Below are 19,811 nucleotides of genomic sequence, written 5' to 3' on the forward strand. Positions count from 1 at the left end.
GATTTGCTCTGTTCTGAAAGATTCAAAAGTCCATATTTGATAGAGCCATTTTGCACAATCTATAAGGAAAGCACAAGAAACAGCGAAGGGGGTGGTGGGGAGGGGGGGGAGTAGAGAGAACAAGTCATGTAGTTTCTGCTTTTTCTCTGCTGGAAGAATGCTCCAAAAATAGAAATACTACTATCACACCAATGGATTTAACTTCCTTCGGCAGAAAAGAAAGCACCCTTGTTTCACAATACCGTTTGGATTCTACGGCAACAGTACATGCAGTCATTAGATTTCAACTTAGCAATCGTGTAGCACAAATGAAGATTAAAAGGCGTCTTGTGCTGGGGACACACTACAAAAGCACCGCGACTGTCAGCGGAGATCATCCAAATGCATGCTCACTGGATTAAACACTCAGTGCCACGACACTTGACTATATTTATATAATAGTTGTACATACACATTACATACACAGGTGCCCCCATTAAAAGCCAAAACGACCTGTAATTTTATTTATGGCTCACAATCTGCCACCCTAAACAAGCATAATTCACAAGGCATACCAACTGCACCAAGCCTATATGGACAGTTTGCTGCCGGCATCCACTTACCATTTTCAAGCCATTCCACTCCATCTGTGATCACAAAGATGGACCCTTACAGCCCCGCACAGTGTCAAAAGCAAAAAGAACGTTATGTAAAAGCTGACATTCCTTCTTACAGAACTCCTGCCCAACGATGCAACAAATCGGCATATACTAGGCGCTGGTACACATACAAGCCGCCTCCTCTTTTTATGAGGTCATGACAGGAAACTCTTTGAAATACAATATGCAGCATTTACTGAAGCTCCTATAAATCACTCTCTTAAAAAAAAAGGAAGGAAGGAAGGAAGAAATACCATGCCTACTGCGCAATACACCAAACCAAAAAGTATCAGTCCCAAGGCAATTGCCTCCTTATTTTATTTTTTTTCAAGGATTCCATTTTGCGTGTGTGATGCCCGCGTGTGAATGTGGGGGAAATAACCACCCCAGCCCCCGCCTTCAGCATTTCTGTTGGCCACACGCAGCCTCGTGCTGGAAACCAGCCTTTTCTTTATTCCAAAAGAGAAATGATAATGACCTTAAAATGGCAAAGTACATCGCGGCTGCCCTTTATTAAAAGCGAGGCAAGTATATCAATGCGAGAGAGAGCAGGAGAGAGCGAGAAGGAAGATAAATGAAGGGAGAAAGACATTTAACAAGCGAGCCAGCGGGAGCAAACTAAACTCATGTGACAACACAGACTGATCAAAATGCAGACTTGGGGAAAGCTATATGTTCTATACACAGACTATGAAAGACTGCTGTAACAAACAGATTTTAAAAACTACTAATACCTACCATAACCATTCTTAATGGCAAATAATAGGTCTTGCAAGGCTTCAATTCCTCTAAGGATTTGATATGGTTTCAGGGAACTAAATGTGTTAGAATGGTATCTTTTTTTAGAAATTAAAAATCAAAATCAAAAATCCACAAAACACACAGTGCTGTTGTAGGGTGCAGCAAAATGAGGAAAACAAAACAAAAACCCAAGCACTGTGATGAAGCCCCCTGATTTTAAAACGTAGCTAACAACTGAATAGAGCCTTGATGAAATTGGCTAGCAGCTTCTCCTTTTTACATCCATTTATGGGACCATCTGTCAGCTGAAAGCAAGATCCGATTGGCTAGGGAAACTAAAGGAGGCGTTGCAACATCAGGTGCTATTGAAATTAGCTACTGCCAGATTGACAATGTTAATGATTTGGTGACCTCTACAACAACAGAGACCAGATTTCTGAACTGCTGCTTGTGTCTAGTAATTAAGGGCCAGTTTAGGAACATCACACATGCATGGATTTTACCCACACCTCTTTCCCCCTTCCTCCATCAGTCACTCAGAGAGAGGGGCAGTTTCAGGCCACACCTTAAGAGTTTCCAGCACTTTGACACTCAAGTGTTACACCTCAGCCATGCTCCACTGACTCCATCCTCTCACCTCTTCCATGCAAGGCTGTGAAGTCTAGACCATTTAAACCACCTTATCTTTCTCAACAGTTGCTTTCCAGAGAAATGCATATTTAATGATCTGCCTCTAGGCTTAAAAGATATGACAAAAACACTTTAATGCGCATCTTAACTGTATTTATTTATTGGTGCTATAGTGTTTAGTCTCTACGTAATTCCCGAAGATCTGCCCATAATAAAGGACGTTCGTGTATTTTGTAAATTTGATTTACAAAATTACAGTCACAGGATATTTCTCAGGACAAAAATTTAGTCAGAATGTTCAGGTAGAAAATGGGGGGGGGGGAGAGAGAGATTTTAGGGATTTGTTTTAGGGACTGTTCTGTTCTGGTTTAAGCCAAAAGACAATAATGCTTTTCTACACTATACAAGAGAGTATTTTTAAGTCTTGCTATGGTTGTGGAAATTTCTTTGCTTATTTGTATCTGAGAAAATAAAAATCACAAATGTGACACAAAATGTCTCAAACTTTTCACTGTCCACCCACTTAGTGAAAACACTTTCGATAAGGATATTTTCATTTACATTTGCAATAAAAAAGAGTTTGTTTCCAAACGCATTCACTATTCTTATGTTTGCTTCAAGAAGCCTAGTCTATAAACTAGAACCTGCTCATACTATAGCCAACTCAGATTAACAATTTTACACACACGCAAAATATGCTCTCACTGAATGTTCTGAGCAAAACTATTCTGTGTGCCATCTGAAATTGGCTAAAATGTTTCCAAGCTATTAGAAACTGATTTGTTTATCAGTTTCTAATGCAGCCACATCTGAGTAAAACACTACCATGGGCCATGCAGCATACACATCTTCCACTGAGACCACAATATTACTATACAATGAGCAAACATAACCCATAACGAAAATAAAGGAGTGAAAACTGAAATAAAAGCAACTCACTGAAAAAGAAAATTGTACACTGTTTAAATAACTGTAAGCTTCCCTTTTGCTTCTGGATCTGATTGCTACTTAAAACTAAGAGATTCAACTAACCCATTTCAAAACTTAAAAACATCAAGTAGTACGACCATAGAGTAAATGGCTGGGCAAGAGGATGGTGAACCCCAACTGTAACATGCAAGTTTCATTTGTAATAGTGATTTTGAATTAATTTCTGAGAGGTTAAAAAAAATTAAATGGGGTAAAGAAATCCTTTCTCCATCCTTTTCTCCGTCTCAACGCACTTCATTAGCCACCGTTTTTTAAGTGTCCAGAATCATTATTCAGCTCTTTGTCTTAAAATACAATTGCAGATACAAGCATAAATTGGCTGTCTTGCCACCCTAAAAATCCATGCATTTTGTACAATGTGCACCAACACTGAGAACCACATAAGAAAAATAATTAAGAGAATTGAAATAAATAAATAAATACTAAAGCAAGTGGGGGGAAAAACCACAAGGCAAATACACCAATGTCCACAGAGGCCTCTCTCTAAAGACAAAGGCAGAATCCTATTGTTGGGGCTGGGGGAGCAGTCTTATTATCAGATTTCCAATAGGACCATTCATCTTTTGGGGGGGGGGGCTGACCAGTGCATCACCAGCAGTGACACAATTTGTAAAGCATCAAAATTTTCAACAAAGTCTCTCAACCATAAACCGAGAGAAGCCTCCAAGTGGAGATGCTATTTTCATGAAACCCCCTTTATCTCCCCCTCCCCCCAAAAACTTGACTCAAAATGCAGCTAATCTATTTTCAAAATGAAACCACACGAGTCCTTTTGCCCTCCCTCTTCTTCCTTACCATAAATGAGCAGTTTCTTGACTCATTAATGACAGTTTCCCTTAAAAGAAGTGATCTCATAGCACTGTGTCCCTCTCCACCATGCATACATCCCAAAGGTTGCGGGTATCTTAGCATCAGGAACCGCCAGCAAGCTTTCTCATACAGAGTCCAGATGGACTATACTAGAAGCCAATTCAGCGTTAATAACTACCTACACTGTGCAGTTAAGAAGGCTTGCGTGGCATAATGTCCTAGGCAACAGCAGCTGATTAAAACCACAAATAAAAGAGAATCCTGTTATCCAAAATGATTGATGGGAGGTGTTGTTTAAAAAAAGAAAAAAGAAAAATAAAGCAAAGGATTTCTATTCCCCCCCTCTTTTTTCCCCTTTTAAATCTCTCACTTTTGAGGATGGAATCTTTTCTAAACATATGGAGAAGAAGAAGAAAAACCAAACACTGCCCAGAAGATGTGACAAAATATTACCTCATTATTTAACAAAGCAGCACTAAGCGTCCTGGTGATTTCAAACATCTTGCCACAGATTTTGGTTTTAGAGAAACGGAAAAGAGAATCCTTTGCAAATCCAGTCCTCTATCAGCACAGGGGAAGTCAAATTTCCTGCACGCAACAATGTTTTCTCCCTAGATTTAACACATTAAAACACCTAGTCAGTGAGCTGCATTTTCCCTCTTCGCATACAGAGCAGACTCACTCCTGTAACATGTACTGCTCTCTTTTGCCTGCTACTCCAAAGCATGGTTGTTACTTAAACTGTTCTTTAAAGTAACAGTTCACTCTCTAGCCACCAGGTGGGCAGCGTGGAATGATTCAAAATGAACATCTTGAGATTGCAACTGAACAGCTCCTAACTGTGGCTCCTTATACAAATAAAATGCCAAGTATTTATAAGGGATAAAGGTGTGGCTTGCATGATTGTATCATCTGCTTTGTCAATGAATCATGTACAGCTTTTGTGGGGGGGGGGAATAAATGAGCGATTTCAAAAATTACTTACCGGGGTTCCCCCACCCTCCTCTAAGAAAACAAGGCATCTTAAATGAAAAGCCCCAATTACCACTTTTGAAAGGGTTTAGTAAAATGTTCATTAAACTTCAGCACTGTCCCCTTTGCTCAGTTTAGAGGAATTCTACAACAATCCCATTTAACTCGTCTAGTTGCTTGGAATACAGTAACCCTGCAATTTATGTGCATTTTACCTTGTGCGCATTCAGCTTTACCTGGTTGGCAAGCAAATAAATAAATAAATAGGGAGCAGAAAGGGGGTGGACTTCCAGGAAAACAGACTTTGGCAATCCACCCACCATTGAATTCAATGTATTTTGACTACACACAATTTTGGCTTTAGATGCGATCACTGGAACATGACCCCCACGTAAATTGCAGGTTTAGTGTAATGTTTGGGTGAAAAATTTACAATGCCTACAGAAAAGCCGAGCATCCTAGCTTTTATGCCACTTGCAAGTTCTTGCTTGATGTTTATAGTCCTTGTGACTCAACGGATAAGCTAAAAGTGATGATTAAAAGTGATGATTAAAAAGCACCCTTGATTTTAGGTTGTGGTACTGGGAACAAAACAGTACCTTTTCTAAACAACTGCAAGGCTCCGTTCAGCTATCTGCAATTCAGATTTGTGTATGACATTTCATGGAGAATATAAAGAAGATACAGAAGACTACACGGATACTATATTTATTAGTAGCAGTAGTTGTAGTAGTAGCAGTAGTAGTACTCCATAAAGTTTAAAAGGACTGCTCTCTGTCCCAAGGAACTTAAAATCTAAACATGAGCTCAGAAAGACAGCAGATGGAATGAAGAGATATTGAGAATAACGTATGTTCATTCAGTTGCATATACTTCACCTTAGGCTGTGTACACATGCAACCCATTTGTAGCACCATTTCATTTTTCTCAATCCATAATTGTCCTCAACATGCTGTTTTTGATCTACATTTAGTCCTGCCTTCCACAAGGGTGGGTGTGGTTACTTGATACACATTGGTACCCATTTGAAAACCCACCATTGTATACGCCCACCCACAACATCACTAGGTAAGTGTGGATACAATCCCAGTGATGCAGATTCAATGATATTTTAATTTGGGCATGAAACAAGTTTTTCAAGAAGAGCTTTTCAAGGGCAAAAAATATGCAGTGGATCTAGACAGCATGTGGACTACGTAGAAAAAAGAAGAACTTCCATCTCCATTAATTCTAGAATGTCATGTGTATACAGCCTTAAGTTTCAGTAGGGGCTGGAGATTTCAGGAATTCTGTCAAAAGCTTAACAGAAAACATTATTTTTGGGGAAAGGACTAGGTAAGATTCAATACGAGAGTGTGCTGTAATGATCCAGTCCATATGCACTGGCAGACTCAACTGTGTGCTGTAATCTACACTTGGACAATTCATAGGAAGACAGCTTCTGAGTCCAATGAATGATTGCAAGACCTAGGGGACTGCTGAGCAAAAAAGTCTACAGGGCCTCTTCTTGGTACCTTAGGGATGCAGGAGTATGTGGCTTATTGCAACTAAACTATACCCCCTTAAGGAGAGACACTCCCCTTCCCTACTCAGCTATAACGAAGATTTCCATTTCCACCCCCATTCAGCAGGCACCTACCTAAGATGTAGCCTAGGTCGGTTGCCAATTTTAGAATGTGGCTTAATAAGCTGCAATATGAATGAGCCTCACACACATGCATCCACTTTGCTGCTTCTTTTGTGCAAGCAAGGAAACAAGACAGGGAGTATATATATATTGCCCATATGTCCATCTCTGGACTTACACTGATTCACCAATTTGGAGGTCCATATGGAACTCCTTGCCGTATTGATTTGGCTTTTCACTTTCCTGAATCATTTGGTGTCATCTGTAAACTTGGCCACATTGCTGATCACAGCTGACTACAGTGCATTTATAAATTAATTAAATATTTCTTAATCAGATAGGTCAAACAGGCAAGTCATTGTTTGTTTCTGTATTTCTCAAACATTAATATTGTTGTATGTAATAAAACAAAACAAGCAAAAATAACAATGGTCCTAATATAGATCATTGTGCAACCTTACCACTAATCAAGTTACCTCCATTATAAAAACTATCCCCATTTTCTCCTATTTTCTGCCTCTGGAAAACCAGCAACACAATGGCAATCTAAATTGGGCTACTGCTCTTTTCTCAATACTAATAAATCTACTCAGGTGACTTCGATTTTGAAAGCCTAAATATGAAGGTACAGAACATTGAAATCCAGGTATATAAAAGGCTGCATCCAATTAACTGTCCAAGCAGAACAACTTTCACTTGTGCAAGAGGATGCTCACTCACTCTTCCTGCCCCTGAGCCTCCACACTCACCCAGATCCGCTCTGGGTTTCTCTTCAATCCTCCAGAGCAGATTTGGTGGTAGGGATGGATACCTGGGAGAAGGCAAAGTTCCACTGTGCAAGCAAATTTAACTCCCCTCACATAGTGACTTAGTTAGATTCAACACAGAAAATTCCAGACTCAATTGTGGTGGTTGAAGAATATTTCTCCTAATGTTATCAAAATGTAGTGCAGTTTCCTTTGAGAGGCATACCCTCACCTGACACAATTAGTATTTCCCAATGAAATAAATGATGATCCCAATCATTTTTTCTTCACATAAACTTCATCACCTTTCTTCCTGCCTGCTATTACTATTTCCCCATATTTACATTGAAAATAAATATATCCCTTTTCCAAGGAAGTATTGATATACACATTTTCTTCTGTTCAATTAGGTCCCTCTGTTAACCTCCCAAACATTAATTTTAAAGTGTAACTTCAAAGCATAATTACTGTTTTGAATAAAATATTCATGGCTTCCTAGATTTTCAAGATTTTTATTATCCTGTTTGTTAAGAGCACTGTTTTATAATGGAGCCAAACAGCAAAGGGAAAGTGGAGGTGAGCAGACATAAGGCACATTTTTAAGAAGCCGAAATCCCCAGAGCGAAACGCAGCCAATCAATATCAAACAACTGACATACCACCATATGCCGTACTGCACACCAGACCAATGTGACTGAAACAGATCTCCAACAAAAAGAGCAGTACTCTCATTTTCAATCTATTAGTGAGGGAAGAAAGCTTTCATGTGCAAGGAGTCAACACTACAGATCAGAATACGACTACACACCTTTCTCAAACCCAATTCAGATGTTATACAGACCCATCAAATAGATCCTCAGCTTCAAAATATGCAGGCAAGTATGTGAACACACCTAAGGCGGGAGAAGGAAGGAATGTGTCAAATGCCATACTGTACCCCATTATGAAATAGAAATCCTGTTAAGATTCCAAGCTAATTGTAAGTTATTTTAAAGATGTACTGAAAACTATGAAAACCACTTTGAAACGACAAAATTATGCAGCAACCACATAAACTAGTACAGTGGACACTCGGGTTGTGAACGTGATCCGTGCGGGAGGCACGTTCGCAACTCGCAGTGCCACGTCTGTGCACGCATGGGTTGTGATTCAGCACTTCTGCGCATGCGCAAAGCGCGATTTAGTGCTTCTGTGTCGAAACCCGGAAGTAACCTGTTCCAGTACTTCCAGGTTTGGTGCAGTGCGCAACTCAAAAACACGCAACCTGAAGCGTCTGTAACCTGAGGTATGACTGTACAGTGGTACCTCCGGTTGCGGAAGAAGAGGAGGAGTTTGGACTTGATACCCCGCCTTTCACGTCCCTTAAGGAGTCTCAAAGCGGCTCACAATCTCCTTGCTCTTTCTCCCGCAGAAAGGGATCCGTTCCGGAGCTCCTGTTGGATCCCCAAGTTTCTGCAACCGGAGGGACTGCTTCTGCGCATGCGGCGGTAGAGCACTTCTGCGCATGTGCGCGTGGCGAAACCTGGAAAAATACTTCCAGGTTTGCCACGTTCGCATCCTGAAGGATATGCAACCGGAGGTGTGCATATCCAGAGGTACCACTGTACAATTAACGGACACTACTACAGAGCAGTCATTTGGAAGAGGAATATTTTTTAAGGCAATGATCTAGGTACAAAAAGTGGCTCAGAGGACCTCTTGTGTAACCAGTTTGTGACATAACACTATTAAAGCTTTAATTGTATAGTAAAGAGTCCTTTGAAGAAATTCTGCAACTTGCCTGCATCTCTGTTCCTCAGGAGTTCCAAGCTGGTTCTGCTCTAAATCTGGGACTCACACTCACATAACAGGACATAAAACTCAAATGGGAAGTCTTTTTCAAAACCCCTGAGAAGGATGAGCCTTTACCCACGTGGAAACAATACCATTTGGGTCAGAAGAAAGCAAGCAAGCAAGCAAGCAAGCAAGCAAGCTCTGATTTTCTTTTATCCTCCATTTATTGAAGTCGCTTTTATTCCGCCTTGAATAATAATTCTTTTCAAAGGCAGCTTACACAATTAAAACAATGGAACAGTAATAAAACTACGATTAAAACTGTATCGAGTAAAAATAATAAAGAAATCAACCACATATATCAACATTAAAAATTTATAGAGTCATTCACAAGTCACTCATTAAAAACCTTATGAAATAAAAATGTTGCCAGAGCCCTTCAAATGAAGAAGATAGTGGGCGTGGTAGATCTCCCTAAAAAGGGAATTCCTAAGCTGACCTTCTTTTCTCCACCTCCCCTCCCCGAGTATAAACATTTCACATTTTCAAACAAAGAGGTTTCTTAGAATATTCTAGCAATGAAAGACAATTGACATTAACTGTAGAAAAACTAGCAGCACAGAGATCTACGCTGCCATATGCTACTAACTTCCAATGGAACATATTCCAATCCAGAAACAGATTTATGGTTCTCCCCACCTGGCACTTCCCCTCACGTTTTTAAAGGATTCTTCAATGCAACAAGCCCTCTCTCTTAATATCACTACGTACTTTGTTTACCTGTGTCTAGAGACACCCTGCTCTGTTCAGATAAAACTTAATTGTTCTTCTGACACTGGACAATAAGGGACCTTTAAACTACCCTAATAAACTAGCAGTGCTTTGTTTTTAGAGTTGTTTCGGAACAAAAACAATTGCACCAGATTACCTGTTCCTACACTGCACTGGGCGAAAAATGCGGTATTTTTAAAATCCTGCCAATTTATAGTATGACAAGCATTAAGGAAATAAACATATAGTTTAGGCGAGGCAATCCTGACTGGCAGATTCACGAGCAGGAGGGGGTTAGGAAGAAACACAGCTGCTGGCAGAATACTTTTGCTAGCGGAGTCTATCAGGTACGAAAGAGCAAGACCTACTCACAGATAGGTCTGCAGGACAGATCTACTGCTGGCTTTCCTTTCACTGGGGCTTCCTAGTGTTAGGCCTTGAAACAGACCTTTCCAGAAAAGGGATAGGATCCCTTGGACCCAAGGCCCCTTCGTTCATTGCAGAAGCCCTAGGATAAGGTTCCTCCCTCTACAACACCTTGGAGTTGGCATAAAAAATAATGCCTGCCCCCACACCATTGGAGCCAACGTGGGAGGGGAATTTAAGAAAGAAAAATCGGCATAAAAGAAGAAAGTTAAGTGCTGTTAGACGAACACTATCCCTGAGGCCAATTTTTAGTTGCTGTTTTTAAATTAGGTCTCACTGTTCTAAAAACCAGCGAAAAATAAAAATAATTCAGTAATCCCAGGAAAATCCCATTTCAATTACACTCACATATATTACTACAAATCCTACTAAATGTGAGCCATTCTATTCTGATCCTGAATTACTGAGTTGCGTATAGCATGTAGTGATTTTAGCTCTAGTGAAGGGAAATTTGGAATGTTCATTTACACAACCCAACTGACTAAATTATAATCCTAAACAGTGATGTGGACTTTTAAGAATTTGAAACAGAAAATGTTATGATTTACATAATGATCTAATTTAAAATGTTTATTTTACCTGTATTTAATCAACAAAGCAAAAAAGCTCAGTCAGTAGGGCTATGAGGCTCGTAATCTCAGGGTTCTGGGTTTGAGCCCCACAAAGGGCAAAAGATTCCTGCATCGCAGGAGGTTGGACTAGATGACCCTCAGGCCCCTTCCAACTCTACCATTCTGATTCCATGAACTTTGCAACTGCCAGATATTTATCAGCAATTGGCATCCATTTTCCACAAAACAAAGCACTGGAAGAAGGATCACCTCCACATCACTGAAAAATTCAAAAATAGCAAATATAACAACAGGAATTAGAAATGAATTCACCATAATTTCATTCCAGATACTCAGCAACTCCTTTTTTAAAACAGTTATCCTTTTTTTTTTACATTATCACTACAGTCGAACCTCCGTTTATGTAACCCTCTGGTTACATAAACTTTGAGATGTGCGCGCAACAAACCCAGAAGTATTTTACCGGGTTTCACTGTGCATGCGCACAAGCAGTCCTCAGGTTGCGGAAACCTCGGGATCTGACCCGACCTCCGGAACGGATCCCGTCCGCAACTGGAGGTACCACTGTATACAACCATCTTGTTCAAAAAAACTTAAAATCAAAGTTGTAAAAAACTTGCTTTAAGTCGTTCTCTCTAGGAAACGCATACATTTGTTGCACAGGTCCTCAGGCATGCGAAAACTGGTATGTATGTTTTCAGTGCCTTTATATTCCTACCACCATCTGAATAATAGAAGGGATCTATATGCTATTGAATGATCTTGTCTTCAAATATTTACAAGTAATCCAATAAAAATAATTTCCAAGTAAAGCTTTGAATTTCTTATAATACATTTTTTATACCACTTTAAATGTGCTTCATTGATTTTTCCTAGTCTAATATTTCAGATCAACTACTTCTGGCTATTGGGGAAAAATGAGATATTTATACAGCACATAAAAAACAAAGATGGCATACTTTTTTAGTTTTGTTTGCTAAGGCTTCAATAGCACACACATGTAATAGGAATAAGCTCCATGGTGCTCAATGGGACATACTTCTGAATAGACATGCATAGGGTTGCACTGTCTGCTTAACTTCATTACATGTTAAATCAGATCTCAATCTATTTACTGCAAAACTGTATTAGCATCTTTATTTGCTATCTCCTCCATTTTTAAACTCTGTTTTCAATCATTTTATGGTTTTGTTTTTTACTGTTGTTTGATGTAAGTGCTTATGAATGTCTCCTTTGAGACACAATGTGCGCTATAATTGATATAAATGAATTAGAGAAAATGAAAACTTTCCAGTTCCAGTATTTTCTGGAAAACTTTCAAAGCTGGAAAAAAGCATGTTTGATGCAAAGCCCCATGAAAACAACCAATCTCAAATATTGTATGTGATAAATGCACACATGGAGAGGAGGCAACTGCAAAGTGTGGATAACTCAAACTGTGGGTTACAGTACCACAATAACTCTCCTGACTTTTTAAGAGAAGTAACAGAGGCACAAACCACTAAAAGCCATACGAAGATTACTTTTAGGCCATATTTTAAAACATGTTTTATTTTGTGAACTGCCCTGAGATCTACAGGTATAGGGTGGTATACTACCGTATTGGCTCGAATATAAGCCACACCAGAATATAAGACTCACCTTTAAAATTGGAGGGTGGGGGGGGAGAGAATGTAAGCCACTCCCTTCCTCGCTACTCCTGGCTGCATACTGGGGGGGGGGTGCTGTGTTACTGGTGGCCTTTTCCCTTCCTCGCTCTCTCCCTTCCCAGCCTTGGGGGAGGGGACGACGGACTTGGCGTGGGCTGGGCACCGCTTTGTCACACTCCTGCCACTGTTTGCCCCACGCTCCTGGCTGCATACTGTAAGGTTGCGAATATAAGTCGCACTTTAACTTTTCAGTCGGAATTTTTTTTTGGGGGGGGGAAATGTGGCTTATTTTGGAGCGTATACGGTACTACTACTACTACCTTATCCATAAAACTATATTGTATTTTAAAGGGCATTTCAAAACAACAGTGAAAATTTAAAATGTTGGCCTAAAATGTTGACACTCAGCTCTATCTGCTGATGGATGGCCACACCGACTCGGCCCTGAACACACTGACCAGATGCTTGGAAGCTGTGGCTGGATGGTTTCGTGGGAGCCGATTGAAACTAAATCCTTCGAAGACAGAGGTCCTATGGCTAGGTCGGGATGGCATGGGGATGAGGGACCAACTCCCTTCTCTTGCGGGGGCCCAATTAGTGCCATTGCCTTCTGTTAAGAGTTTGGGTGTAATCCTTCACGCCTCCCTTTCCATGGAGGCGCAAGTTACAGCAACAGCCAAGGCGACATTTTTCCACCTTCGCCGCATCAAGCAGTTGGTCCCTTACCTTTCCCGCCCCGACCTGGCCACAGTGATCCATGCGATGGTCATCTCCAGGCTTGACTACTGTAATTCGCTCTACGCGGGGCTGCCCTCGAAGCTGACCCAGAACTCCAGAGGGTGCAGAATGCTGCAGCGAGGCTCCTCACGGGGTCTCTGCCACGGGAGCATATTCATCCAGTGCTTTTTAAACTGCACTGGCTCCCGGTGGAGTACAGGGTCAGATTTAAGGTGCTGCTTTTGACCTTTAAAGCCCTTCACGGCCTAGGACCCTCGTACCTACGAGACCACCTCTCCCGGTATGCCCCACGGAGAGCCTCAAGGTCCATAAATAGCAACACCCTAGTGGTCCCGGGCCCTAAGGAAGTTAGATTGGCTTCAACCAGAGCCAGGGCCTTTTCAACTCTGGCTCCGACCTGGTGGAATGCTTTGCCTCATGACACCAGGGCCCTGCAGGATCTGATTTCTTTCAGCAGGGCCTGTAAGACAGAGTTGTTCCGCCTGGCCTTTGGCTTGGAGCCAATTTGATTCCCTCCCTCCCTTTCTTTCTTTTTCCCTTTCCTTCTCCTCCTGCGATGAGGCTACATTTTAATGTTTTAATGTTTCCATATTTTAATGTTGTATTTTAATGTTGTTTTTAAGTTGTAATCATTCAATTTGTTTTTATTATTGCTTGTAAGCCGCTCTGAGCACAGCCTTGGCTGGGGAGGGCGGGGTATAAATAAAAATTATTATTATTATTAAAATGTGGAAGGATTTCAAAATTGCCTGATGGCTGGAGGTCTGTCATTATAACTGCTCCCAATTCACCACCCCCACCCCATAAATGCTGGCCTTTGGTGGACCACTTAATGGGAGGGGGGATTGCTGCCATAGCAACTGTAATGCACTGTACTAGATACTGTGTGATTCTTAATTGCATTTTATTGCTTCTTTTATTCCTTATATTCTATTGTATTGCATGACAATTTGCATTCCCTCGAGTGTTATAAGATTGAGGGGTCAGTCTGGATAACATCCATGTGTCCCTTCCAGGACTGTGATGCTGTGTCCATGATGTTTGGAATCTAACAGAAGCTTATGAAGTAAGTGCATGAGAAAAACGACTCGGGAAGAAGAAAGCAGCCACAATCTGCTCTCCTGCACACCCACAGCTAAGCCATCGTTTGATTTAACATGCAAACTAAGGCTCAGTTTAATTTTGGTCAAATAAATATATTGGGCTAAATCCAATGGTGTCTCTCCAGGGACCATTCAGGGAAGATTTAGGGGAGAGACGGGGGGGGGGAGGCTAGGGAATTACCTCCCTCCACTTTCCGCTGACAGAAGGCTTCCACCAGCAAAACGACACAGCTGGGCACAATCCATTTACAGTGGAACCTCTACTTACAGATGTAATCAGTTCTGGAGGTCCGTCCATAAGTCGATCCAGGTCGCTGGTAGAAGCACTGCTGTGCGCAGACGCATTCGGCAGCAGTGCACTTCTGCACATGTGTAGACGGTGGCAGCCGCATCTGCACGTGCACAAACAGCAGAAGCCGCTTCTGCGCGAATTTACTTCCGGGTTTGCCACGGTCACAACTTGGATCGGGCCCAAGTAGAGGCAGTCGTAAGTAGAGGTTCTACTGTACTTCCATTCAAGTATTTCAAAGAATAGCATTCATTTATTTCTACTCAACCATACAGTGGTACCTCGGGTTAAGTACTTAATTCGTTCTGGAGGTCCGTTCTTAACCTGAAACTGTTCTTAACCTGAAGCACCACTTTAGCTAATGGGGCCTCCCGCTGCCGCTGGAGCACGATTACTGTTCTCATCCTGAAGCAAAGTTCTTAACCTGAGGTACTATTTCTGGGTTAGCGGAGTCTGTAACCTGAAGCGTATGTAACCCGAGGTACCACTGTACTTATAAACGTACTTACTTTCATAAGAGATGCCTGTAGAAAAAACAGAAATAACTCAATAGCATTTAATTCAATTTTTAAATACAGGATACTCATATAAACACAACAGTTCCGTTTCACCTTTTAGAAGAAAACTGCAAAATATTTTGCATAGCACTGTGGCGAAGGTAAGTAATCCAGGTAAGTAATGCCTCTGAGCAGCAAGGGAAGTTAAAGCTTTTTCCAGGGTTGTTATTCTGAGGCCTTCCATCCTTACTTTATCTGGCTGCAGAGGTTGCAATCCCAGGGTTATCATGAATTAGCACCTGTCTACATAAACAAGGGTGTTTCAGCCACACTTCCTCTCTAACATTCTTGGGTCACTGGCTTCACATTTTATAGTACTGTACAAGCAAGGTATTAATTAACACTTGCTCTGTATGCACTTATATGCTGTAACATATGAGAAAGTCACATACCTCCTATTATGAGAAAAATGTGGAAAAACTTAGAAATGTAGCCACGCCACATGTTAGAGTAGAAGTGGGCATGCATGACTTTAAACACCCTGCAAAAAAACTTCCAGAAATTCCAGTCCTGGGGATTACTTTCAGACACACAAATGCCCTTAAAAGCATTGCAGAAGATGGAGCAGCAATGGAAACACTAACTTTGCTGAAATGTATGACAAACTGGGGAACTGATCTTGTGAGGAACTGATTGATGATCCACTTTCAACTCATGTCAACTTTAGTCCCTGAATGTCCAAGTAAATCAGAGATTCAGTGAATGCACTCAATCTGACCTCAGCATTTTTTAAAGGAAATCAGCTACAAAGAGAAAAGAGAGCTCCAATTCTCTGTCTGCTTTAATTTTTATTACAAAATCATAATGTTTTACAAACATTGTCATCAACATTTATTATAGCAAATATGAGAAACAAACTTGGGTGTCTCCATGGATATGTTTTTCTGAGTCCTCTATGGACTCAGTTCTGTCTACTTTCCAAGGCACACTGAGGAACAAAATCTAGTCTACTGTATAAAACAAGTAAGTTTCAGATAAGAAGCCAGCTTCTCTGTTTTTATCCAATCTCATTCTCCCTCCGCAGACATTCAAAAAGAATGTGGAAGGGCTCAAACTGAGGAAGGAGATGTACACTCTGCCACTGCTCCCACTGTTCCTGCACATGGCAGACTTGCCTGCTCCATGCTCTACCTTCCTATGTTGAGCTTCTAAACAGGTTCAGCTAAACATACTTGGTAGCTTCCCCAAGATCTGAAACCCTAAGTGTTTCATATTGTGAAAAGCCTTTCTGCTTCATTTGGGGAGGCTGAGAGTGGAACAGGTACCTATGGTTTGAGCCCCGTAAGACTACAGATATTCTCAAAAGTGTTATGGGTTAAATCATTTGAAGAGAAATTTAAACGTGCCAATTTTATAGAAAAATTAATGGTGAATAGCATGGAGAAAGTGAAATTATTCATCACTTATTGTAATACCAGAGCTAAGATCACCTAGTAACACTGACCGAAATCTAGCAACAGCTTTAAATTATGAGAACTAAATGGAACGTTACGTTCGGAGGCAGTATAGTTCTCAGTACCTGATCCTGAGGACATATAGGGAATGGTCATTGCCAACATGCCCTGTTTGGCGCTAACTCCCTGCCTATTAACATTTAGCAGGCACCTTATTATCTTGCTTTAGATGCCAGCTAAAAACTTTATGTTATCAAGTAGCCTGGGACATATAATTTAGTTAAGTATACTTATTTTTAAATTCTGCAGATTTTATCTGTGTAGTATTGAAAAATATTTTCCTGTTTTATTAAATGTTCATTATAAGTACGTTCCATATATATATATATATATATATATATATATATATATACACACACACACACACACACGGTTTATAACATTTCCTAAATTAAAATATTAAGGTGAGGAACCTGAGGCCATTCGATGTTCGTTAAGTCCAAATCCCATCATAAGAGACAACTTTGGGATTGGATCTTCTGGACAGAACCCAGAAGGGATTTTCATTTAATTAGGAAATCCAGATTCTTACCATGGCTCTCATTTCTGAAAACAGCATTTCAGAGCATATTATTTGACCCAACTCATCCCTGGTGCCTTAAGACACGCCTTTATAGAGCTAAGATTCAAGGTGATGCCCATAGCGGTCTTGGATAGCCGCTATCCTAGGGTTCCATATGACAGACTCAGCATATGTGGTCAACCAAAGGTGGAAGACATCAATACCTTATATGTTAATCTGCCCTTTGTATAGGGATCAAAGAGATCGATTCCTGAAACTTTTGCTAATTCCTGGAAGCAGGTTTACTACGTCAGAAATGGTTTACTTTCTTTTGAGTGACACTTACAGATTTGTGACACATAAAGTGACTGTAAGAAATATAAGAAAGGGAGAGACAGACAATATTGCAATAAGTTGCATTGGAGATTTGGAGGTCTAACTGAAAGTAAGATAGGTATGAGCTAGCACATTACACTAATGAACTCTTGACTCCCTTTCCTTAAATCCTTGATGCCTTCTATTGATGTATGCTGTATGTTATGGTTTGTAGTTTGGCAAATTGTAATGAAATTGTCATTGCCTTTGGCTAATAAAATAAATTCTTTGGTTGGTTGCTATCTAGGGTAATTTGTCTTACTACAGTCCAAAAATGAATGCTGCAATAGACAGACTGATCTAACCCAGTAGGACAGTTCTTGTGCGCTTAGGTATTATCAACAAAATGTTAAGGTTTCATTCCTCAGCTGATCCACGTACTGTACAGATATATCCAATAACATAAGCGTGGGTTCAGGTTTGCAGTGGAAACTCTCATCTACTTCTAATGAAAGCAGTACTCTCACTACTACTTTTAATCGGCAATTAGGGGTAACTAGAAAATTGTAAGCTTCCATTAAACTGCAATTTGCAAAAGGAAAAACACTTTGTATGGGCACATATTTTGTAAAAGTAGAAAAGAATATTTTGCAAATGTTTATAGAGCGTGTATGCAGCTGCCCTTTTTTATACAATTGACTTGCAAATTATCCTTCCTTTAGATGTGTTATCTGTAACATTTTTCTGCGCCTTTTGTAAAGGGGGGGGGGAATAAGTAGCAGCTTCCAAATAAATATATATTCTTGGGAAACTGTCAATTGCGTTTTGATAGGTTTGTTGCTCTTTCATAGACAGAAGCCGCATGCCTTCAGCAGGTGAAGTTATTCCCATCACTGCAACAAGGAGCAGCTCCATCAGTTGATTTCCGGTATGCAGCTTTTAAAGGCACTGAGAAATTGTCCATAAACAGCAGTCCCTGATATTACCATCTATATTGCATATACTTGAAAACATCTGACATATATTAATTTAGTGAACATTTTAAGGATCCTGTAATGCAGATCTTGCAGATGGGAGGCCGAGACAGCATTTCCATTTGCAAAGGCCCCTGAAGATGCGAGATTCTAACCTGCTCAAATTCTTAGCCACCACACTACACTGAGATTTTCATTATCCACCCAGCATCGACAGAAACTTCAACAAAGCAAAAACCAGGTGCTAAACTGAAGAGCAAGGGAGGAATGGAGACCACAGAACTATAATCTATACCCCAAGCAGCAAATGTGGAGATTTCAAATACTATATGTTGTGCAACAGCAATGCCTTTATTTTAAAAGGGGGAACAGGGCTAACAAGGAAACGTCTCTTAAATGACACTTGGATTGAATTGTTTTCATATTTGATCTTGAAGTAAACTTTACACAGAATATTTCAGAGGGTTGTCTGAACTTCCCTCAGGAGCTGGGAAACACTGATTTACTCAGAAGGCCAGAATCCCAAACACACTTCCAGCGGTCTAAGCCACAACGTGCAGTGGAGTTTACCTGCGAGTAAACATGCTCTCACTTTAATATTGTAATCCTATGCTTACTTTCCTCGAAGCAAGCCTCACTAAATTCAATTCAAGGTTAGTTATAAACCTGAAATAAATCTTTGATCCGCCTAGGGAGTAACCTCCACTGAATTCAAATGGGACTTACTTTTGAGTAAGATACTTATGCTAGGGTTATCTCCAAAAGCAAAGGAAATCGCCAGCATGGAGCCCCCTCTGCTCCTGGCAGAAATTTGTGGGGGGGGGGGTTCCCGACCTACAAAGGGGGCTGTTCTAATCCGCAAATACCTGAGCGGATGAGATCCTGGCCGCATTCTGATCCCGGCAGAATCGGCCCTGCTGCACGAGGCGTGGAGGGGTGGCCGTTACTTTGCCTTTCAGGCGCATTTTCCCCTCTTTTTCTTGGAGCAACGGCCAGGAGAAAGAAAGCGAGGGACGCGCTCTCCCGCCCAGGAGAAGGCAACCCGCCCTGGGAAGAAGAAGCTGAGCTCCGAAGCCTCGGCGTCTCAGCAGCAACGCCCGAGCACGACGGAACGCTCCTTCGAAGGCGGCAGAACTTTCCAAAGCGCGCCACGTGACGGCGGCGTGCCAGTAAAGCGCAACGCAACGTTCCAAGCGCGCGCAGCTCGCCCAATGGCAATGCAGCGCTGAGCCTGGGGAAGCGGGAGTCGCTGACACGAGGCAGAACAGGCGGGCGTTGCAAGCACTTACGTATCTTTGGCAGGCGTTCTGAGCAATTGCTTTGGGCGTTAGATTTCGACTTGACGGGGCTGGATGCAGCGCGCGGCCTCTCTTTCTTTGTTTGTTTAGCTGGATCCAAAAGCCCTACAGCAGTATTATTATTTTTTATTAAATTTATATACTACCCTTCGCCCGAAGAAAATAGGGCGGTTTGCAATATTAAAAAATGTCAGAAACAGCAACTACTGCCCCGTGTCCCATCATGCCATTGCCAC

At 41.1% G+C, this 19,811-nt stretch overlaps 1 protein-coding gene across 6 annotated transcripts in view; it reads right to left on the reverse strand.

Moving 5' to 3' along the window:
- Nucleotides 1-19,412, reverse strand: part of ELAVL4 (ELAV like RNA binding protein 4) — a 99,427-nt gene extending 80,015 nt beyond the window's left edge. The window contains exon 1 of one of the 6 annotated variants that reach the window (XM_053392484.1): nt 19,144-19,412. In XM_053392484.1, the coding sequence (XP_053248459.1) occupies nt 19,144-19,242 (99 nt within the window). In that variant the 5' untranslated portion in view covers nt 19,243-19,412. Of the gene's footprint in view, nt 1-602; nt 962-1,376; nt 1,621-3,794; nt 3,940-4,262; nt 4,517-19,143 lie in introns of those variants that run through there. The other 5 variants (XM_053392487.1, XM_053392485.1, XM_053392483.1 and 2 more) reach the window with 5 other exon arrangements.
- Nucleotides 19,413-19,811: the final 399 nt, after the last annotated feature.

This window comes from Podarcis raffonei, chromosome 6 (assembly GCF_027172205.1).
Source record: "Podarcis raffonei isolate rPodRaf1 chromosome 6, rPodRaf1.pri, whole genome shotgun sequence".
NCBI lineage: Eukaryota > Metazoa > Chordata > Lepidosauria > Squamata > Lacertidae > Podarcis > Podarcis raffonei.